This window comes from Haemorhous mexicanus, chromosome 2 (assembly GCF_027477595.1).
Source record: "Haemorhous mexicanus isolate bHaeMex1 chromosome 2, bHaeMex1.pri, whole genome shotgun sequence".
NCBI lineage: Eukaryota > Metazoa > Chordata > Aves > Passeriformes > Fringillidae > Haemorhous > Haemorhous mexicanus.
The window spans coordinates 118666743-118690683 of record NC_082342.1 but is presented as its reverse complement, the minus strand read 5'-3'; the positions used below and the strand labels follow the sequence as shown (position 1 = coordinate 118690683).

At 42.2% G+C, this 23941-nt stretch overlaps 1 protein-coding gene across 1 annotated transcript in view; it reads right to left on the bottom strand.

Annotated features, from left to right (window-relative positions):
* The window catches only part of DSCAM (DS cell adhesion molecule), a 498888-nt gene that overhangs the window by 64582 nt on the left and 410365 nt on the right, over positions 1–23941 (bottom strand). The window contains exons 19-21 of the mRNA XM_059840105.1: positions 22809–22964; positions 14540–14673; positions 1205–1358 (exon numbers count right to left, since the gene is read on the bottom strand). Coding sequence (XP_059696088.1) covers positions 1205–1358; positions 14540–14673; positions 22809–22964 — 444 coding nt within the window. The remainder of the gene's footprint in view (positions 1–1204; positions 1359–14539; positions 14674–22808; positions 22965–23941) is intronic.

The following is a 23941-nucleotide window of genomic DNA, read 5'->3' as shown; positions in this document are numbered from 1 at the left end:
CTGCAGGTGGGAAATCACCTGAGGGGACAGAGGGACAGAATCACCTCCCTCAACCCTGTGCTTAAACTGCTTTTGATGCAGCCCAGGGTAAGAACTCTGATGTTAATCTACCAGCATTAAAGTGGTGATCTAGCAGCTAGACAGGTAGGAACAGGGAGATTTCCCATGGTGATGGAGTTTGCTCTTCCATGCAGAAAGTGCTTTCATGTTGGTGGCACTAGGCTGAAGTTCAGCAAAGCCTTTTCAGAAAGAACCTGTCATCATAATGCACTAGACACTTCATTTTACATCTTTACATCATTAAACACCCAAGTGAAGAATTAGCAGGCTTGTAAAACTGTAAAGCCAATTAAATGTATCTGATTTTGCAGCTCTAGGGATCTGTGCATTTCTCTGCCCATCCTGGCACAGGCTGTAATGGTACCAAGTTGAGCAGTAAAAAAAAAAAATCAATTTGAAGACCCCAAGTAGAGATTGAGTGGGATGGGACTCTTCTCACTTTGCTCTTCAAAATGTTAGGCCTCCATTTCCATGCCAAGGTGCTCTAATGTTGCAAGCATCACATCTCAAAAGGCAGAATTCACAGGCCCCAGCAATATCTTTTAATAGACCAACTAATACAGCTGGAAATAAATATTCAAGATTTCAGGCACATTATCCTTTCATCATATCTGAAATAGAAGCAGCAAACTTCAAAGCTAATGCAAGTAGAGAACAATTGTTCAGAGTTTAGATATGTTAATCAGACCATTTTATACAGAAGATGGTACTTGTGGAGTACACAAGAGATATTACTAAGGAAAGGAATGATAAAGAAGTTACCTTGTACAGCAAGGAAAAGAAATCTATTCAGAGGGGGAGAGGCATCATCTGCAACCCCCCTGCACCCAACAAGTGAAGATAAAAATGGCTCCGAAAAAGCAATCTATTCCCAACAAGTGAAGATAAAAATGGCTCCAAAAAGCAATCTATTCCCTTCTAAGGCAGGCTGGATGAGTTACCCCCTGGAGGAGCACGTCACCCCCTCTCTGCTGACTCCAGCAGAACCCGGAGCGATTACCCGCGAGTTGTCACCTCGCCTTTCGCGAGGTAGCTCCTGACAAACCCCACCCTCAGAGAGGCCACACCAGCCAATTCTGCCAGCAATGAGCAGCAGTAATTAGCCAGCAGAAGCCTGGCTGGCTCTGGGCAGCTGTCCCTGTACCTTTGGCCAGTGGCTCCACGGTGATGATCTCGCTGCTGTTGCCTCTCCCCGCAGCCGTCACGGCCACCACCCACACGCTGTACTGGCGGTTCCGGCTCAGGTTGGGGATTCTGTAGGAAAATGAGTCGGGAGAGGCTTCAAACTCGCTGATCACCTGTGGTGGGAGAGACAAATGTTTCCAGGCTAAAATAAGCAGTATTTGGAGAAAAAGTGAGTGCTACAAAGCCTGTTACTTCAGGGCTCCTCGGATGGGTATCGATTGCTCCAAGCAGATGGCAGATGGCAATAAACAGAGCAGACACAGTAACTTGTTGCAATCCAGTCACATTCAGTGAATTTGTGCCTGTGCCTTGTTTACAGATTGGTTTTATTCAGATTAGGACTTTTATGTGCCATTCATTTTCACAGGGTTGGATAAACAATGGAAGTGGATAAATATGGCTTGATTTTACCATCAGTAGTTCTGACAAACTGATTTAGCTCTACACAACACTTTCCCAATGGAGGATTCAGGGCTGCATCTGCTGTGAAATCTGGAGTTTACTATTTCTGTCACCTAGAACCTTTGATGTTCTTTATTCCTGGGTTTTGGTGGCTTATCCCTTCAGCAGTGGAGCAAACCAAGGAATAAAACTCTGCTGTGTAGCAGACTGTTCAAACTTCCCCCAAGTCTAGGTTTGTTTAATCACAAAATTACTTCCATTCAGAGACTCCCAGCTGAAGGTCATCTCAGCCAGTTGGCTGCATTAGCAGGGAAGGACAAGTGCTGGAAGAAATGCCAGTTCAGTGTCTCCTCTGTCACTCAAGTGCCTGGGCCCAAGGGCTGCAGCAGAGCCAACCAGCTGCTCTGCAGTCCCTGCTCATCCTTGAGAGCTTCTGCAGCCTGCTTGCAGCAACCTGTGCAGGGCAAGGTGTGGAGGAACACAGAGATCCCTCCAGGGGGCTTTGAGAGCCTCAGCACATCCTGCACAGCAAGTGTGAGGAGGGAAATCTCAGCTCTGAGCGACGTTGCAGCGCTCAGTATTGCCATTTTTATTTCTGACACGGGCTTTGTGATGCCTGAACGTATAAATAGAGGGGTAATGAAGCATTGGGATGAATAATACTCACTTCCCTTTGCAGTGCTGAGCCTGGTAATGGCTAACTAACACTAGGCTAAAAATAATTAGAGGGTTAATGACGTAGAAAAGAAGATTTTAGCAGGAATCAGCATTAAAAATAATGCATCAGTGTAATCTAAACTTGGTTCAGACCGACAAAGTGTGCAAGGAATCTCTTTGATATACAAATATCTGCTTGTGGTAAAGGCCAATTCCAACTGATTAGCATTTCAAAAGGTACATTGACCTGAAAACATTGGAATATGTAGTCCTTCAAAGTGAATTCCAAATAAATAGGAGATGTTTTTGAGATATCATTAAACACCTCTCCATGGGAACTGGCAGACAGTTTCAGCTGCTGAATGGGTCACAGCACTTCTCTGCTCGTGAGCTGGCCTCTCCTACAGCCTGGGGAAGAGGGGAGTTCATCTCCTCTCACATTTGAAACCCAGAGTGAAGACATCTGTCTCTAAGCCAGGCACCTCGACTCCCCTCAGAGACCATGCAAAGGCTTCTACAGGAACACATTTTGCTCCTTCCATGGACACTGATTTTTCTGGGAAGACTGGCTTGCTCCAGCAAAGTTCCCCAGGCTCTGAACAAGCCCAGAGGGGGAACTTGCTATATTTCGTAGCCAAACTCATTGCCCCTTTGCTTGTCAAAATGCCAAATTAGTTTGTCCTATTTAGCCAGAGTTTGCCTGGGTTCCCACTTGTGATATGAAGAGGTCAATGCAGCCAGACACCTTTATTATTAGGTGAAATATTGCAGCAGCTTTTGAGAACCATCTGCCTTGACATTTACACAAGAATATTGGACAAACGCCCGTAGCTTGACAGGCTGGATCTCTGTGAGGTCATACATAAAAATTAATGTATTGATCATGGCAGAGGAAGCTGAAATTTAATATTCATGAGGCAGCATTTCCTCCAGTTAATTTGAAAGTCAAACAGGCCAGGCTGTCTCTGGCACTTAGGCTCCACTCATTAATGCAGTTACCTAGCACAGGTTCCTTCTGCACCACCTCCTGACATGGCACATGGGTACAGCACTTAGGAGCACCTAAACATCACAGAATTCCTCAGGGCTAACTTTCATTCCAGCAACCACCAGCTCTTTCCCACTGGAACTCCAAAGATGGACAAACAGCAGGATTTTCTGTTCTTAAAGCTTTTAAAATGCTTTGTTTTCAATTCCTTTCTTTCTCCCAGCATCATTCACCCATTTGCATGTCTGGCTATTTTAAATGTAAAGTTAATTATTCTCAGAATTAATAAATTAATTTAATCTGGTAAATGCATCTTCACTAAATTAACCACTCTCATCTTCCTAAAACAAGCTGCTATAGCAAAAGATTTTGGTTTCTAACTGGTTAACACACATCTTGTTTTTCCTCAGCTCATATTCCCTTTTAAACACTTGGGGATGCTTCAGTGAAAAGAATCGATTTTACTTTAAACTTTTGCCTGTCATTTCAATTAGCCTAACATGCCAGAGACTTTGATTACACAAGAAGAAAAAAAGGCAGCTTTGTCAGCAAAGAGAAGATTAAACAATTGAAATAAGAAATATTTAAAGGAATGTCACCTTGTCACACATTGGCCCGTGCATGTGCCAGTATAAAACATAAACTGCTGCTCAATCTTAGAAGCAGTAACATGCTTGCTCAAGGGATTTTTTTTTCCTAATTGCTATTTTTCTTCAGCTTATAGATGATGGGTTAATTTTTCTTCTGCCTTTAGCTCACTGTCTAAGGAGAGACAGAGATCAGTCTCTGAAAGCCAGCAAGGGCTGTTAAGAATAAAATGAAATCAAAGTCCTTTATCAGGATGCAGTCAATCTACTTCCCCAACCAGGCAATGGCAAGAGATGCTGAGGAAGAGCTGGTGCAGGGAACATCATTTTCCTCTGCAACTTGAGCCTATTGGTGTGCATTTCTTGGTACACTGTCAAGCAGCATGCCATCTCCTGGCACTTCTGATCCTTTAAAGCACAATTTAATAGGTAATGTAATGCATAAACTCTGATCCCTCTGCCTTCTATTTTTAATTGCCTGTTCTTAACACAGCCTGGGGAAAATTCAGAAGAGTGCTATAGAAAAAAAAAAAAACCACTTCTATCAGTTTTCCAAGCAGTCAGGGGGTTTCCCAAGCAAGGAGATAAGGCAAGAGGTAGCATTTACTGTGGGCTGCAAGGTTATTTAGTGAAAGGTAGCCTGCACCTTGCTTACAGCTGGTTCCACACAACTTCTGATTAGATAAGTGAGCTACAGATCTCTGTCTCTGTTCTCTGCAAGTTGCAGGAAACCTGGAAGTGAACTGGGAAAACCATATAGAGACTTTAAGGACATGAGTGAAAAGAAAGAGACAGCCCAGGCTTGTGGTGTGTGTTATGAAGTAAGAGCATATACAAGTTGGTTACCTGTGTATTGGCTGCCTCATGCTGAAAATTATAAATATAAATATAAATATAAATATAAATATAAATATAAATTATATATATGCATCCTAGAGTGGGGTGTGTGTTTGCACTCCAGTTTTAGGTAGAAAATATGGCATCATCGAAAAATGGAGCTGGAAGGACTCTGAGAGATCACCTGAGTCTATCTTTCTTCTTTAAACCAGGTTCATCTGTGTCTGCACAATTTCAAACAGATGTTTCCTCAACCTGATTTTGAAGACTTACAATAAAAGGAGATTTTGCAATTCCCTAGGCTGCACAATCTATTCCACTGCTTGACTAATCTCATGATTAGAAATAAGGGGTTTTTTAATCTGTCTTGAGTTTTCTGCTGCAGTTTCAACCCATAGCTTCTTTTCTAGTCCATTAGGAACATGAAGAATAGATTATTACCTTGATCTTTGCACCAGTCTTTAATCTACATGAAGTTTTATCGTTCCTTTCCCCACCAGTACCCTAATCTTTCTACAACTAAATAACTCTGGTGCTTTCAACATTGTCCAGAAATCCCATTTTCTCTATCAGTTTCTCTAATAATATCTTCTGTTATCCTTCAGACTGTCTAAAGATGGTCCATAGCTTTCTCACTGTTTCCAAACCTGCACTCAACAATTCCAGGGATTCTCATTTGGCTTTTCAGGACAGGGTTATAAAGGCTGTTAATGTTCATCTTGGGAAGCACAATAACCTCAAAATCCTCTTCTGAAGAATCAACAGAATTGCTCTCTACACAGTACTTTTGCAGTTAGTTATTCAGGATACCCATTTTCTTGCTAAATTTTATCCAATTTTTTCCAGACCAATTTCCCAGTTCATCAAGACCTTCCTAAATTGTGCTTCTGTCTCCTGTGTACATGCAACCCCTCCCAGCCTGGTATTCCCTGCTAATTTAATAGGCAGCCTCTCTCTTTCATTAGCCAGGTCAGTAATGGAGCCACTGAACAGAGAGGGCTCAGGAGACACACTGAGGCTGCTCCCTCCTGCCCCCAACAAGGAGGCACTGGATTTTTCTGCAGGCTCCCACAGAACAGCACTCAGTTTGTTCTATCTGGCCTGAGTTAAACCAGTGAAATGGTGTTTGCATAGCTGGGTCTCTCTCAACAAACATCCCTCCTCTGGGCTCAGCTCCACTGCTAGATGGGAGAGAGCCAGGCAGTGAGTGGAGCACTCCACCCCAGTGATCCACTCTGATTTTTAACTCAGTCTTGTGGTGCTCTAAATAGCTCTTTTCAAAACAATTCTGCTCTGGAGGGGCTCCTGATAAGCAGTGCAGGTTGACATCAGCCACCATCACATCCTGCTGGGGCCAGGTGCTGCTCCTTGGGCCCTGTTGAATCACTGCTACAGATGAGACCTAGAACAGGCACTGAGCCTCATTAATAATTAAAGTCAGTCTTCAATTCTACGTGGTAAAACCATAATGATCTCCATCTTTTTGTACAGCTCCATCACAGGATTGTCTGCCTTGCCTTCCTTGGGCATTGCTGCTCTTGGAAACCACAGAGTCATCAAGGCTGGAGGAGAATAAGTCCCAGCATCACCCAGCCTCACCAGCACCACTTCAAATCCTGTCCCCAAGGGCCACATCCAGGCTCCTCCTGAACATTCCCACAGACCTCCAAACCACCCTGAGCAGCTCATCCCAAGGCCTGACCACTCAGCCAGGGAAATTTCCATTTCCAATACCTGAACCTCCTCAGGTGCAACTTTAGGCCATTTCTGCTCATCCTTTCACTTTGGACATGGCAGAAGAGACCAACCCTTGCTAAAACCTCCTTTGAGGGAGTTGTAGAGAACAATGAGGTCCCTCCTGAACCTTCTTTTCTCCAGATTGAAGAACCCAAATTTCCTCAGCTCCTGCTCCTAAGACTTGTTTTCCAGACCCTTCCCAGGACACACTCCATCACTTCAAGGTCCTTTTGCAATGTGAGAGGCCTGAAAATCAACACAGAACTCCAGAGACAGAGAATATTGAGATGTTTTATTCTAAAAATCACATTTTAGAGTCCCCTGGACACACAAGTTATCCAGTACTGGGGGCTACACTAAGTTGTTTCTACCTGGAAGTGAAGTGGGGTAATAAAAAAAGTAATACATGTCTGTATTTATAGAGAATGGACTTCAAGTTCTGCATCCCTGAGAAGAACAGACAGAGCACTGCTGAGACCTCTCAGGGAACTCCCTAAAGATGTGAAAGTCTGCCTGAGGTCACAAATTGTACTTTTCTTGAGGACTGCTGGCTTTTGCCTTCCTTTCACAGATGGACAGACTCTCAAAGCTCCAAGTAACCACTGATCCTGGACCATGGTCTCCAGTAAGGCTCTTGGCTACCACTTTGCTCTAACAATGGTTTCTGTTCAGGTGCTGGCTCTTGGTTTGAAAGGTGACATCTGTTTTTCACTCAGCATTATTGAAGGCAGATGCTGGAAACAGAAGCTGTGCACAAAAATGAATGCAGCTGCCATATAACATTGTAATTTTTTTTTCATCTTAATTGTGGAATTAAAATGTTAGAAAGTTTCAGATGGAAATTTGGGGAAGAACAGAGGCAGCTCCCTGCCTTCCCACTGGCAGGAAAATCCTGCCAATCCAAAGAACCCCAGGATCCCTGAGGCTGGCAAAGCCCTCCCAGCCCAGGGAGTGCCAGCTGTGCCCCATGGCCACCTTGTGCCCAGCCCAGAGCACTCAGTGCCACCTCCAGGGGACACCTGCAGGGATGGGCACTGCAGAGCTCCCTGGGCAGCCCCTGCCAAGGCCTGAGCACCCTTTCCATGGGCAAATTCCTGCTGCTGGCCAAGCTGAGCCTTTCCTGGTGCAGTTTGAGGCCATTTCCTCCTGTCCTCAGAGCAGAGCCTGACCCTCACCTGGCTCTTCCCTCCTACCAGGGAATTGTGGAGAGCCAGAAAGTCCCCCCTGAGCCTCCTTTTCTCCAGGACAAACACCTGGAGCTCCCTCAGCTGCTCCTGAATTCTCATTTCCAGGTATTACAGCCAGGAAAAACCCACTGTCTGGACTTCCAGGTAGCTCACTTATGGTTCACCACCTGCCTGTCCCTTTGGAGCACCTCCTGGAGAGTCCCTGAGCCTCCTGAGGAGGGAAGCAGTGTGTGGTGTCATGGGCTGGTGACCACAGGAAGGTCAGGACACCAAGGACTGATTGTCAGAGTGTATTGATATCCCTGGGTGTGAGACGGGTAGTGAGACAAGAAGGGAGGTTTATGAAAAAATCAATATCAAATTTGTTTTGGTAGGGCTTTACAAGGAGACCTTTTAAAAGTCATATAAACCAGCACATCTTCAGAATCAATTTATGCTCTGTCACATCCCTCCTGAGGTCTGCTCTCTGACAAAAATAAGATAGGTAAAAAATGTAAAGTTGACAAAGCAATTAAAATAATGAATGTACTGTGTTTGGGAGCTGGCACCAAAGATGTGAAACAACGACAAAAAGGCTAAAAATAGAACATGTGGTATATTAAACAGACACATTTTAAATACTGTCCAATATAAGGTTTTAAAATAACCCCCAAATTATGCACTATTTCTATGCTAAATAAAGCACAGAGGAATTAATAGGCATAAATATATTCACGCTGTAAAAAGTGCTATATAGATACAGTGATAAATACTGCTTGTAAAACACAAATCAATGAACATATATTTAAAATTCAACCTCACAGAATCTGCTGAATCTAAATAAACTTCTCTTCAACAGTAACTTTATTTACTTAGCCAACTCCTGCCAGCTACTTCTCCTTTTTCCAAGAAACTTTCAGCATCCTTCCAATCACTGAAAGATCTACAGGATTTAACAACAAATAATTCCTGCCTTATAATTGCATCAACTCTATTTTTCAAAGTTTTCTTTTATCCAAGTCTTTAATCTGGAGAGGAAATGAGGATCAGAAAGTGTGATGCAAACCCAAAATTAGAATTTAGACACATCCTATGCAAAATCAAGACAAAACTTGTGTCTGCCTGAAAGAATTGAGTGGAGAACACCTGGATGATGGGAATTTATGACTAATAGTTTTAAGATCTAGGTTAAGATAATTGTATATACTTCCACATTTAGTTTATGTTGCAGATCAGCTGGTTTAAGATAAGCATGTATACTTTCTCTAGACTAAACAAAGAGAAGGGAAACTTTCAGAAAGAGATTTATCCAGTTTATCACAGACATCTAGCTTCTTTCCTTAATGAAAGGAAATTCTTGATGACCCCAGAATAAGAATTTGTGACTCCATTCAAGGTGACTGAAGTCAGACTAATTAAATTCCACTTAGAGTCTGTGAATTACAGACCAAGAGCAGCAATTACTCTCTTCTTCCACACAGCAACCCCAGAGACTCCTGTGTATTCTGGTTAAATCACATAATTTATTTTCCCTTAGTGGGTTTAAATAAAAGCAAAAGAATGAAACAAATATAGAAGTTTACCAGGCTTAAGAGTATGCTTCTCACAGTAAAATAAGCAAATCAAAAGGATCAGTATTTGTCTGCCTCAGATGTTGGTCAGTTTCCAATATTGATCATGTTTTCACGTAAATTGACTTGGACTTTGGCCAAATATAAGATCATTTCCCTCTTCTCCATTACTGCTTTGCACCTCTTCATCTACCACCCATTCCAAATCTAACTGTTTCACAGAAATATTTCCAGGCCAACATGAATCTCTGATGGGCTTTCAGCTTTTGGATCTTTCTACACCCTTTGGAGAAGTTCAGAAATGTAGATCACAGTTTTCAAAGACTCCTTCCAAAACAGGTACCTGGGGTTGACTGTAGGGTTTGCACTATGAGAAAATTCCTAATCATTGCCCCTATTTCAGCACTGGGGTCTGCTTTGTGCTCTGGTTCCTCATCCAGATAATCCAGTTTTGCATGACAGCATCATCTGGGATTTTTGCAGGAATATTCTCACTCCATTCATCTCATTCAAAAGTTTTGGAATTTCTTCTCCTTCAAGTCCTCAGGCTTCTGGTCTTTTGAGACCTCAGTTAAAGTTGGGTTTGAGGGACAAATCATCTCTTAGCAGAATCCCACAGCTAAGCAACAGTTTCATCAACCAACATTTCAAAACTACTTTCAGGATTAAAGACCAGAGAATAGACTGGTTTTTCTTATATGAAATGAAGGGGTTTAAATATACACCTGCATGCTTTGCAAGTTTTTGTCCTATTTGCCAATCTTTGGGTCCTTGTGCTAGAAAGTGAGGTAAAGAGCTGAGAAAATACAGACCAGAAAAATCATTTGGGGGTCAATAAACAGTATGGCATCACCCAATCAGAAATGCACATATCAAAGTCTATTTTGACTTGTTGATTAGGAAAGTGTACTCATTATGGTTGTTGTTGCTGTTTGGGTTTTGCTGATCTGCTGGTGGGTCACTGACTAATAGAAGCTAACACATTAAACAGGATTTTCCTGCTGTCTCCAGGCAAAGCAGGTCATTAATTTGTGCATCACTCCATGCTTCCCCCACAGAAAGCCTGGAGATTAATGGAAAGGAGTCATGTAAGTAGAAGTGCTCTATAAAAGGATAATAAATGGAGACCATTCTCCTTTCTCAGTGATTTTCCTTTTCAGGACACAGTCAGTTGGTTCTCGTCTTTCCTCCACTCATGTGGAACTCAGTTAAGATGTGAAATAAGGTGACCTCACTCCCACTCTCTGATTTCCTGATAGTGAGAGCAAAAAGCAGAACTTGTTTGGGAGACTGTGCATAGAAAATGTTCAGATGGGAAAGACAAACAGTCCTGCCAGTGGCCTAAAATGTCACATGAGTTTTATAGGAGACTTTTAAATTATGAGACATCTTGGTGTCAACTTAATGTGTCTCCTTTCCTCCAAGAGTTGCACATTAACTCTACCACTGTCTAGTTTCCCTTGTGGTATACAGATTTTGATCAACTCTTCCAGTTTTAAACTGCCTCATAATAATAGAATTGAAGTTGGAAGGTTCCTCTGGAGGTCACCCAGTCCAAGCCCCTTCCCAAAGCAAGTTTAATTGCATCAAGTTGCTCAGGGACATGTCAAGTGAAGTCTTGAAGATTTCCACATGTGGACATTCCACAATTTAGGCCCCAGCTTCAATATTTGACCAGGATCTCATGGTAATACTTTCCCCCAGCTGATCAGAATTTCCCATATCAAAAATTCCCTCTCCTTGTGCATAGGCACTTTCTCATAATTTCCTGTATCAAGAAATCCTGATCCTTAATTCTCCTTCTCCTGCCCTCAGCACTCTCCTGCTTCTTTAGGAGAAGCTTTTTACCTGTTCTGAGATCAAAGTTTCCCAGGCTGGCCAACCTGTGTGTCACAGCCACCTTTTCCAGACACTTTCTGACATCTAAATTTTATTTAATCTAATTCCATTGATTCTTCTTTAAGCATTGTACTGACCTGAATGGAACACGAGGTCAGTGGTTGTTTTTAGGGAGGTTTTTTGGTCTTTTTTCTTCAGAAAACCCCCAAATCTCCTTTTCTGTTGCACTTGAAAGGCCCTGGCAGTGCACATGTACAGTTCAAGCAGCCTCCTGAGGAAGGAGTTAAGTTCAGCAGGAACTCAACCAGCTTAATTTCTGTGCTAGGATTCAAACTGTGTTCCTTCCCTGGGGGTGGCACCACGGGGGGAAATCCCCCTGCCAGGGTGGGACAGCAGTGACAGCACTTCCCTGAGACCTGGGCAGGAGGAGTGCCATGAGCATCCATGGGTGCATGAGATTCCAATGGGAATCACCTTTCTTAGAAGCAATCTGGCCACCATGGGACCATTACAAGTGGTCTTGAGAAGGCAGATCCTACCAAAAGTTGGACATGGATATGGTAGAAAGTGGGGAGAAGCAAGATTGTAGGCTATGAGTTAGGACAAAGGATAATTTTTCTAACTTAAATTCTGGCATATTCTCTTTCTTATATTTGAAGAATGGAGGATCCATGAAGTCTCATATTTCTGTATTTTTTTCCTACATTTTCAGAATAAAAAAGAGAAAGTTTTGCCTAATTATGCCTGTAGAATACTATAGACACAACAATTAAACAGTGTGCAACTGGATCCTTGCTTGCCCTTTATCTTGGCCAGAGAACAGACTGCAGTGGAGAACCTTTTCCATTTTTCACACATTAATCATATTTGTGGTTTGAAACATCCCAGGCAAATACTGTCCTTAGGGCTCAAAATATTAAAAGAGGAAATGCTTTTTGTTCTATACAGAGGCAGCAGAAGTTTTAAAAGCTCCTGCCTTTGCAAAGCAAACTGAAGAGTGCAAGAGGCAGCAAATCTTCATTTTATAATATGTCAGGGTTGTAATAGTGTTATGTTTGTAATAAAAACATGCACAATACCACCAACAGAGTTAATTATTTTTCCTGTTGGTGACTTAAACACCAAAGCAGTGTTCTTGTGTAAAGGACTGTTGTTAACCTGTCTAAAGTCAGCAATAAAATACAATCTGCAAAGAATGCAGCCTCCCCATAAATTTACCTTTACCCCAGTCCTTTTCTCTTTCTACTCACTGATGCCTGAAAACTGAGTTTGCCTTTCTGCTTGAAGAGCAGACTTTTAGCAAGTTATTTTGCAGCCAGGGCTGTGACTGATGGATGAAGTTTTTAGAGCTCCATTCCTGCAGCTACAGGACTTGCTACTTATGGTGGCAGAGGAGATGATAAAGACACAGGTCTTTTATTTATTCTCCTCCTCACCCTAATTTAGGCCTCTCCCTCTGTCAGCTACTTGTCTCTGCCAGCAGTGAATCAAATAAGAACTTCCCTGGATATATTAAGTGTATCTGCACAGCAGTGTTGGCATTTGAGCAGCTCTGCAGCAGGCTTGTTTCACTGCAAAGCAGCTCTGAATAAAACAGCTTTTTTAGCTCACAATCCATTTCAGAATACAAGATAACAAAGCATTTTTGTTAGAAATAAAGCTGAGGGAGAGTGTCCTATATTAAATATGTCCTGAGGGCTTGCATTTGTTTAAAAATGTCCAACTTGGCTTCTGGAAACAGCCCTCAGTGTGATTCCTGCCTCACCCAGCACACAGGGCTGGTACAGAAGATCTCTGCAAGCTCCTGCTGATCTGCAGAGCACTGGAACAGGGACTTATAGATAGATGTTGAACATATTTATACATATATCTGTGGGTGCATACATATATATATTTCTATGTACACACACCTGCATGAAGGTAACAGCAGGATCATGGAATCACAGAATGGTTTGGGCTGGAAGGGACATTAAAGATCATCTGTCCTGGGGGCAGGGACACCTTTCAGAACTATCTATGTACACATCAGCAATTAATAAAAAGCACAAACACCTGCATGTGCTTCTACCTGGGGCTAAGGTATGGTTCCATGATGGTTCATATACACCCCTGCATAATGAACACCACAAAAATACAGCAGTAAGATTCTGTTCAGGCCAAGAGCAGCAAAAAAAAAAAAAAAAAAAGCAACTGTTCTTGTCATTGTTCATCTCTGAGATGCTCCAAAAGGTAACCACAAAATGGGAAGTTTTGTCTGTGAGAGACTCACATGGTAGAGAATATTTTTAGCTGAGGATGTTTATTTTCTTGGGGATGTAAATATAGGAAAAAACGTTGCTAGCAAAGCCCCAGGAAGCAGCACTGCAGCTTGGTGCATGGAAAGTATGTGGAGAAGGCAGCAGCACCATCTGGTGTTCTCTCCAAGCCCCCAGAGAAGTTCCTGATCCCCACTCAGAGCTGTCCTGTAAACTCTGACCTCTTTAACCCACTGAGTGCCAGAGAAATGTATGAACTGTGATGGAAAATCTCCAGCTACTTTACATTTAAAGGTGTGCTAAAGATGGTTTGGTTTGCTGCAATTATGAAATTAATGGATTTAGGAGACAGTAATCCCAAAGCATAAATCAGAGAATCACACAATGGTTTGGGTTGGAAAGGGTCTAAAAGACCACCATGTTCCAACCCCCTGCCTTGGGGACAGGGAAATTTCCACATGCCTGAAGCAGTTTTGGAAATTTCTGGAACAATAGTTTCCTTGCCTATCAAACCAAGATTGCATTTTTTACCTTTGGTGGGAAGTCCTGCTTAAATCTGAAATCCAAACCTTGGATATAACTTAAATCCAAACCTCAGGTATAAAATAAATAAGTATTCTTTTCAATCCACATGAAAATAAATATTCATGGGTATTTAGGGAGCAATTGGCCCTTGTGCTTAAAGATTGCTGAATTTCTTTGTGATTCAGACAGGAAGAAAGATAACCTGATACTCCATTCAAATTCCCTCCTGTCACTTTCTCAGCAAGTAAAAGCACATAGAGCTAGATTGGGTAAATATTCCAGGCATAAATAAGCCTATTCACAAGCAAGTATGTTTGTTTGTAAGTCATTATGTTCCTTCACACATGAATACTCAAGGCAAAAAGGCAGGAACTTCGATGGAAGCAGGGTAAATGAATACATGCCTCCAGCTGCAACAGGGCTCCAGCAGCTGGTCCTGAAAAATGTAACTTGTTACATTCTAAACTAACCAAACCTTGAAAAAATACTTCATTTCAACTGTATATTTTGAAATTATTTGTGAGCTAATTCTCTGCAATAGGTTTTAAACAAAAATTTGATAGGCTGGATAAACCAAACTCCACTCTCACTTCTCTCTGTAGCTCCAGGATCCCCCTTTGACCCTGCTCAGGGAGCAAAGGGCAGGGGAGGAAGCAGCAGGGAGAAGATCAGGGACTGGTGTCTGCAAGTGCTGTGTGTCAGGCCTGCAGAGAGGGGCTGTGGCACTTACTGTGGGGTAGGGGTGGGAGCAGAACACGGTGTATTTCCGGATGATGCCGTTCAGCTTCAGGGGAGGCAGCCAGGACACAAAAACTGTGGAGGCCGAGGCAGCAGCTGCTTTAACTCCAGCAGGAGGACCTGGAACTGGAGAAGCAAAGTGTGTTAGAGTGGCCCAAGGCAGATGTTCCATCATCCCAGTGTAAGAGAGGAGTTAAGAGGAAAAGGGGAGTGTGCTGCTTTGGTGGCTGTGCCCCCATGGGCTGAGATGGACACTGTGTTGGGGACATTCCATGCTGCCCATGCCAGGGAGAAGGTTTGGGGGGTGTGACCACATCCTTAAGAGGGGAGAAACTCTTCTTCAGAGGGTCCCAAAGCAGAACCTCCCTCTGATGGGTAAACTTTTGTGAAATATCCCCTCCAGCCTGTATAAAATCATAGAATGAACCCAAGAATGGTTTGGGTTGGAAGGGAACTTAAATATCGTCCAAACCCCTGCCATGGGCAGAGACACCTTCCACTAGACCAGGTTCCTCAGAGCTCCATCCATCCTGGCCTTGGACTCTTCCAGGGATAGGACATCCTCTGAGAAACCTGTGTCAAGGCCTCACCACCCTCACAGTAAAGAACTTCTTCCCTAGACCCAAGCTAAATTTCCCCTTTCAGTTTGAATCCAAATGCACACGTGAAAATATCTTGTCCGTGGTCACAGAAATTGCCAAACAACACTTTATAAGAAATGGCCAGCTTTGAACACACAACCCATGCCAAAGTGTTATAAATAATGCACATGTGGACAGTTTAATGGACATCCAGAGCAGAGCTGTGAATTTAATGAAGTGGAGGGTAAATGACCAGTTTGCACTGCCTGATGTGACCCATGGCCAGCAAGTGCCACGATGTGTGAGCAGAAATCTCACCTCACAGAGTCCTTGTCCCCTGCCCTGCCCTCAGCAGCTCAGATATCTCTGGCACTGCAGAATATCTATTTCTCTAATTACAGCAGTTATCTACATAATATACAGAGGAATAGCTAAAACCCCCCAAACCTCCTGTCTAAAACCAGTGGAAAAAGCTTCAGCTCAGAAATCCTAAAATCTGGCTGTGTAATCTTAACTACATCCCCTTGCAGTCCTGCATTTTGGGAAAGGTTTTAATTTCATGAGCATATGCTGTTTTTTTCAAACACACATTACACTGTACAGTGCTCTCCAGCTTTGGAAACACTCTTTTACTAATGTGCAAAATTGCTAGATTTATTTTCCTGCATGCTGGAATATCACATTACACACAAGCTTGTACTCAAAAAAAACAAGGGCTACATTTAATATCAGAATAAATGGGTTTAAAATTTCCTGAAAAATAACATCTTGTGTCAAAATATTTGAAAAAATATTTTTAAAACTGTGAAAATAAATAATTTGTAAGATATTTTAGCACTGTGTGTGGTCAATATTTATGTCAAATTATTAAAATAGATATGTTGTATTGATAATTGCTACATAGGGTCTTAAAGTCAAAATGAAACAATTTTCTGGACTTTGTTCTCTACAGAACTACTGCTTTGTGAGGAATCTGATATTTTTGTCTGCTTTCAAGTAAAACTACCAAAATGTTAAAATTTCTAGTGCAATTACCATTGCAATGCTTGACCAGCTTTCTTTACTTTCACAGAAAACAGTTATTGTGCAGAAGAGGTACAAAATCCCTTGTCCTGATCTTTGTAGATAAATTCTGAGTCTTTTTTCTACCTCAATTAAGCCAGCAGATATTATGCTGCTACAGAAGTTTGCCCTTAAAGAGAAGTCAGCCAGCCTGGCATCTAAATTTGCTCATCTTTTGTATAAAAACAATGTGAGGAGACCCCCAATTTTATATCTGCATAGGTGGTCCTGGAAAGATGTGAGAAAACTGACAGGCACCACTCAGTGCAACTTCTGTGGATGTGCATTTTCTATTTATGGTGTGCTGAGAGAGCTAATTAGGCATCAAGTGAGAACGTCATGATGATAATTGCATGCAAACCCAGCCCCTCACTGCAAAGGGGCTAATTCAGTTAGCAGCTCTATCCAATGCAGAGTAAATATTGATGCTTGACAGCATCCAACTTGTTATTTATACCCAGCTCATTAGAAATGCAATTTGCTCCTGCTGCTGAGGAGTGCAAGCTGGCTCTCCAGGGTAATTACCTAACCCACAGGAGGATTCCTTTATGGATAGCAATGTTTTCTGGAAATCACTGCAAATAGATGGATGAGGTTAATGCAATTTATTGTTAAATTAGGGTGTGATCTATAGGGACAGGTTCTGATGGTAATTGGTCATGGCTGTTGAGTGTTGAGGGATTAACTCAGAATTCATCTGGCATTTTCCAGTCATTGGGCCTATGTGGGAAACATTCCTTGTCATTGCTGTGTTGCTCTCTGGTGTGAGACCAGTAGAAAGAGGGGCCAGAAAGAAACTCAGGAAGCCATTTAATAAAACTTTCAACCCAAGGACCCCTCCACCTCACTGGAGTCAGGCAGCAGTTTTTGCAGCGTTGCCAATTATTCTGAATACTCATTTATTAGTTCTCTTTTTGCTGCACTGCTGGGTTGTGCACATGAAAGCTGTGTGCCATTCCACTGTGTGTGTGGAAATGTTTACATTTCCTTGGAAGGAATCCTGCAGAATCTCATCTGGTGCCCCACAGACCCTCACTGTCCTTTGTCCAGAGGGTAAAGTCATTAGTCAAACCCATCCCCTGGATCTCATAACAGCTATCTCAGCATCAACTGAAGCATTTCTTACTAAACTGAGTTCCCTGGGCATCTGGAGAAGTTGTGATTGGGTGTGGCATTCACCTTCCCTGAACAGGATTCCTTCGTCCAGGGTTTTTCTCCTGGGAAGCTGAAAGGCCTCAGAGAAAAGGAAAACAATTTTTCTCTCATTTGCTTCTCCTGTGCTGTGCTGATGTGGAATGTGTTTGGAGATTGTTTACCCACAGGTGATTGTTTCATTGGATTCTGCTATGAGTTGTTTTCACTCTTTGCCCAATCAGGGCCAAGCTGTGTCAGGACTCTGGAGAGAGTCACCAGTTTTCGTTATTGTCTTTTTAGCACTCAGAACATATCTTTATTCTTTAGTATAGTATAGAATTTTTTAATATAATAGAGTATTTTAAAGTAATAAATTAGCCTTCTGAGAACATGGAGTCAGATGCATCCTTCTCTCCCCTCATCAGTGGACCTGCATGTTCAATAGTTGGGCAATGTGGTGCCTGCCTGATCTTGGAGAGGAAAATCCTGAGCCTTGCCAAGCCAACTAAAGGTATTTTCCCTCAATGCCATTGCATCCCCAGCCTTTCAGGCTTCAGTCATTACAAGCCAGCAGTATCAGGAGACCTGAGCTGCCTTATTGAATTCTCCCTGGACCTTTATTTAGCACACTCACTCCCACAGCTCCCAAAAATACAAACTGAATTTGCACAATGCCATAGATGCTTTTTTCCCCCTATAGTCACCGGGGGTAAAACTATGGTGAGAAGCTGAGGATTGCTTCTAAACAACTTTGCAGCCTTCCAGGGAGCAGATGTGGCAAATTTAAGATCAAAGATGGCCTCATTCTCCAGCTAGCAAGGCTTTGAAAAACACAGAAATAGCATCCTGCTTTCATGTGGAGGAGAACACTTTGTATTCCTGACAGTGCAAGTGAAATGCTAAAGCAGAGCAGGCAATTATCCTGATACAACAGGGCTGGGAACCAGCGTTTAGATGTGCCAGATAATGGGGAGGAGCTCCAGGAACTTTCTCATTCTCCTTTTCATAAGCAGAGAGATTATCACCATTTTTCTTACAGTACTGAGCAGCAGGGAAGCAAATACACAGACTGTGGTGCATTCAAGAGTGATATGGTAAATAAATCAGAAATCTGAGCCTTGTTCTGTATCAGGGTTTTAATTCTGCATGACACAGGACTATTCCATTGCTGGCTGCACTTAGAAAAACCAAAATAAATTCAACTCCTGACTGCTGCCTGTTTGTTCATGTAGATATTCCACCTACAGTGCAGATCTATGCCAGCCAAAACACATCCACACGTGAATTTGCTCTGAACTGGCCTCATATTAAGCACACCATTTCTATCACATCCTGCCAGTTTCCCAAGGGGAACATTTACTATTCTGTGCCTTTTGCTTCTTAGTCAAAAAGATAAAATTGGAGATCTTTACCACTAGAAAAAAAAAGTGCATTAAGGGGTCATCAAGGGCAATTTTTCCTCCCAGAGCCCAGTCACCCTCATCAGCTGAACAAAACCAAGCAGAGCTCTGCTCCAAGGAGTACTGAACATGCACCTGGCTGGATTTCTGCTTAATCATTTTAGAATAAATGTAAAGCTTGACAGATGCTGTCTGTGCCTCTCATGCCAATTGTGAGGAAGCTTGGTGTCCAGGGAGAGGAAGGAGAGGAGGAAAATCTCTTTGGATTCAGGCAGAGTGGGGATGGCAGAGGGATTTGGTATTATCTTCCCTTCCTTCCTGCTGCAGCTTTTGCTTGGCTCTGAATGCCAGAGAGCTGAAGCACAGCACTGCTACAAAAATCCTCCTGTGTCACAGCCAGCCCTGATGTCTGTCTGACAGACACCAGACCAAATTCCCAGCTGCAGGAAGCTTTCCTGGGATGGGGGCTCTGGGGTCTGTGTCCCCCCATGGTCTGCTCAAGGTCAGGGCACTGCTGCCAGCCAAGGAGCTGTGTCATGTTCCAGGCTTGTTCAGGCAGCAAATTCCTTGTTTCAACCAGTTTGCTCACGTTGCATTTGCAGCACAGGAGCAGAGAGGGAATTTGTGACACACGCTCCCTCTTGCTGCAAAACAGAGAAGCCTTTCAAGCTGCATTTTGATCACAGCAGGGAAAAGAATTGGAAGAGCTACTTTAATTTTTAATGGTTTATTAAATCAAGTCTCCAGGTGAAGAGGATGAGCAGTTTATTAGACACTGTAAAGTGGAAAAGGTAAGGGACAAAACCAGAATGAATTTTTAAAAATTGGACATTTCTTGGCTTATTTTTTCTACCAGGAGGAACTCCAAAAAGAGCAGCATTTTTATCTGAAGTCAGCTCTCAGGAAAGGGGGGAGAAAAAGCTAGATAAAACCCATAAATATGATCACATTGAAAGGGAAGCTCATTTCTTGAAAGCTCTTTTCCTATTATTTGCTTGAGTTGTTCCCATTTCCTTTGCTGATCAGCAGCAGTGTCTGACCTCTGGTGTCTAAAATCAGTATCAAACATTACAAGAAATCAAAGAATCAAGGCATTCCATCCAGGATTCACTTGCTGGGTTACCCTTAGAGATTTCATGCCTGCTGAAGAAATTTTGGATTAATTCTTTAGCTGAACACCAACAGAGAAGTCACAGGAGGCCCCGACTGGGTTTTCCAGCAGCAGTGGAAAATGCTGTACCATTGATTTTACAATGAAAAGTTTTCTCTCATGTAAAAAAAATGAAAAAAAAGGGAATGGAATTAGTGATCAGATATGGCCTCATAGCAATAATGATGTGGGAGGGCTTGGCAGCCACTTAAAAATATCCCAGATTTCCAGATTTTATTAGAGGGTGGAATATCTTGCGTCATAATTTTAGCCAGAGAAAGTCTGGGAGCAGAGATAGAAGGTTTCCAGTCTAAGCTCTGTTAGGATTCCAATTAATTTATTTCACATGCCAAGGAAATGCTTGGCAGGATCTTTAAAGTGCACTGGAATTAGTCCTACTGAAAAATCCTCTAAAAAACTTTTCCTTAGAAAATGACAGTAGAAATTCCCTTCTTCTGAGGAATGAGGCACCTGTTTGGTGCAGAGTTTGCCAATATGAATGCTCTTTTCCTCTTTAACTTCCACACCCTCCAGGATGTTTAGATCCAGGATTTTGGGTTTGGTTTATGCTTAACTGCAGGTCTCTATATTCCACTCAAAACCTTTCCTGCCCTTAGTAAAAAGTTGTGAAGCTGAAGCTGAATATGAAATCATTGTATTTTCTGGAACACCTTTCCATTTAGTTTCCTGGACAAAAGATTTAATGAATGGAACCAGGGTGAGGCATCAGAAAATTTCTGGAAAGTTTCATCAGGCTGTCCCAGGGTGAGTTATTGCTGAGCTGCCAGGAGGATTAAGGTGAGAGATGAGCCTTTGCACAGCTGCCACCCACAGTCTGAGCAATGTGCTCCCCTCTTCAGGGCCTGTCTGATCCCAGGGATGGAGACCAAAAGAGCCACCACCAAGAATTGGGATGACCAAATGACGCTGGGCTAGGGGGAAGAAACAAAGACAAAGATGACAATGGAGGAGATGAAGGAGAAGGAGAAGGAGGACAAGGAGAAGAAATGTTTGAGGCTTCTGACATGAACCAGATATCCCAGCCTGTCCCCAGGCTCCTGGAGCAGTGTGGGACATTACTCCTGGCTCCTGATGGATTAAATCCCACTCCCAAGGCTCAGGGCTGAGAGCCTTTGTGTTCAGAGAGAATTCAGGTTTGCTGTGCTGGGATCTACTTGACAAAAAGTAACCTGAAAATGCAGCATGTGTTTTACAGTCCTCTTACATTTTAGATTTTACATTTTAGATTTTTTTTTCATTGAAATAAATCCATCTACTTCCAAGCACTAGGTGTCCCAAGAGCATCTGAGTCAGGACCTGGGTGCTCCAAAGTAACTCTTAAAGGACTTTAGGCTGATACCAGAATGTTCAGTGTTTGAGACACACAAGTCTAGAGCTGAGCAATTTTCATTTACTGCATCCCCTGGATACAGCTACAGCTGGAGCCAGGTGACCTTACAATGTATGGAAATTTTAGTATGAGTCCCCTAATATTTAATTGGAAAAAAATGAATAACTTTATTCACATAAATTTTATTGGGAAAAAAAGCACAGAATTCATCAAGTCTGTTAATTTACTGAACCTGCTCTCTTGTCACTTTTGTCAATCTCATTACAAATAAAAAAATTGGCATGTATATTCATGTATTCACAAGTGACCAATAAAGTGGATGAACAAGAAAGGAAAATCCATTGACTAATCTCCTTGAAAACATATTGTATAACTCACAGGAGAATTTACAAATTAAACATTATTCACGTAACCTCATTCAGAGGACTGTGGGCATTTTTATCTGTGTCATAAAAAGTCTTGATCCAGGTTTTCAAAATCATTTAGGGGATCAAAAAATGCATTTGTACATCTCATAGTATTTTCAAAGCATTAAAAAAGGTTAGGGACAAAACCTCCCCTGAATTTGGAATTTTAGTGCTCCAGAAATAGATCAGTGCATGGCATCCTACTGAGGCAACCTGAAGTGATTATAATGGTTACAGTTACAATAAAGTGGTTATGGAATCTCACGTGTCTGTGTCTGTGTCTGATGAAAAGTTTCTTAAACTTTCAGCATTAGAAATTGCTTTTCCATGCTTTGGTCTAGGAACAAAGGGAAGCCATTTTTGTTCTTTCTTTTGCTTTGGAGGGAAGAGGTATTTGTAGGATTTATATATATGTGTGTGTGTGTGTGTGTGTGTGTAGATATATGTTTATACATACATATACATACATATATATATACATACATATATATACACATATATGTATGAATGTATGTATACAGAAAAAAATGTTTATAGTGGGATCTAAGTAATATAAGATAGTTCCAGAACAGTCTCTCCTCCTTTTCCCATTTTCATAGAATATCAGAATGGTTTGGGTTGGAAGGGACCTTAAAGCCCATCCAGTGCCACCCCTGCCATGGCAGGGACACCTCCCACTGCCCCAGGCTGCTCCAGCCCCAGTGTCCAACCTGGCCTTGGGCACTGCCAGGGATCCAGGGGCAGTCACAGCTGCTCTGGGAATTCCATCCCAGCCCCTGCCCTCATTCCCAAGATCCTATCTAGTACTACTCTCTGTTAGTTTGAAGCCATTCCCCCTTGTCCTGTCCCTCCAGGCCCTTGTGAATATTCTGTTTCCATCTTAGCTCCTTCAGGCCCTGCAAGGCCACCCTGAGCTCAGCCCAAAGCTTCTCCTGTGCAGGTGAGCAATGCCAGCTGTGCCAGCCTTTCCTCCCAGCAGAGCTGCTCCAGCCCTCTGCCCATCCTGGAGCCTCCTCTGGGCTCTCTGCAGCAGCTCCAGCTCCTCCCTGGGCTGGGACACCCCAGGGCTGAGTTTTCAATCTCTGCATGCCTGAGACATGTTTTTACATAAAATATTTGCCTGAGACAAACAAGCATTTCCTGGAAGTGGGAATGGAAGATGCTTTCACTCCTTACCATCCTCCTTAGTGCGGGTGAAAATCTGCTCACTCCTCACTCCATCCCCAGCTCGGGTGAAAGCCAACACTTGGATGCTGTAGTTGGTGTATTTTTCCAGGCCATCCAGCTCCAGGGATGGCTGGGTAGTAGTGACATTCTTTATCTCTCCCAGCTCTATAAAATAAAATAAAATGAAATAAAAAGGAAGAGGAGTTATTGCCAAGTTCACTCTTCTTCCAGGTGTTGATACCTGCTATGGAAATCTTGGGTGTCCCAGACAAGTAATGCTTCATTATTACAGAACAGCAAGGAACTGTAATGAATTACAATTAATTCATTTATGTCCTGACCTGTTTCCACTTGAAGCAGACCCGTTTTTCATTTCCAAACTTTTTTTTTTTGGTTGCAATTAAAAAAAAAAATATGATGAAGAGAATTGAAAAAATTCTACAAGTAATGAGATTTTTCATAAGGAACAGATAACAAGAAGAGATTATTGTGAAACCTCCCCTAAAGAAAAAACATGAGAATGTTGGTTATCTTCATAAAGATTTTCTGGTTATGAGAAAGACTATTTCTCATAAGGAAAATGAAGAAAATGTCCCCTTTATTTTAAAATATGCAGCAAGTGCTGCTGCAAAGCACTTGATAGCAGCAATAGTGGCTAACAATAGATTTAAACACAGTAAAATCAGATTTACTTGCAGAAAGATGATGCATAATAGTCTTTTTTTTTTTGCAGCAAGCTAAGAAGTACAACCCATATGGAAAAAAAAAGAGCTTTAAACATATTTAGGGCAGCAAATAAGTTGAATAAATCAAGAAAATCCAGTTTTAAGCATGGCATGAACATCATCTTTTTTCATCATGTTGTGAGACATCACATAGGAGCTTGGATGTGATAATATCCACACAGGATCTGATCCAAAACTACAGGCATCACTGTAAACATTTAATTTTATGCCCTACATGTTTACATTTCTTCTGGATGCTTCTCATACATTTTTAATCTTTATTTTTAAAGGAATTGGTTGATTTCCAAATATTTTTGAGGCTACCATTACCAGCAGAGACCATAGGCCTCTGAGTCCTGTTTCCACTCTAAATTCCCCTTTCCACACCAACAGAGGCCAGGATTTGCCCAGCTGCAG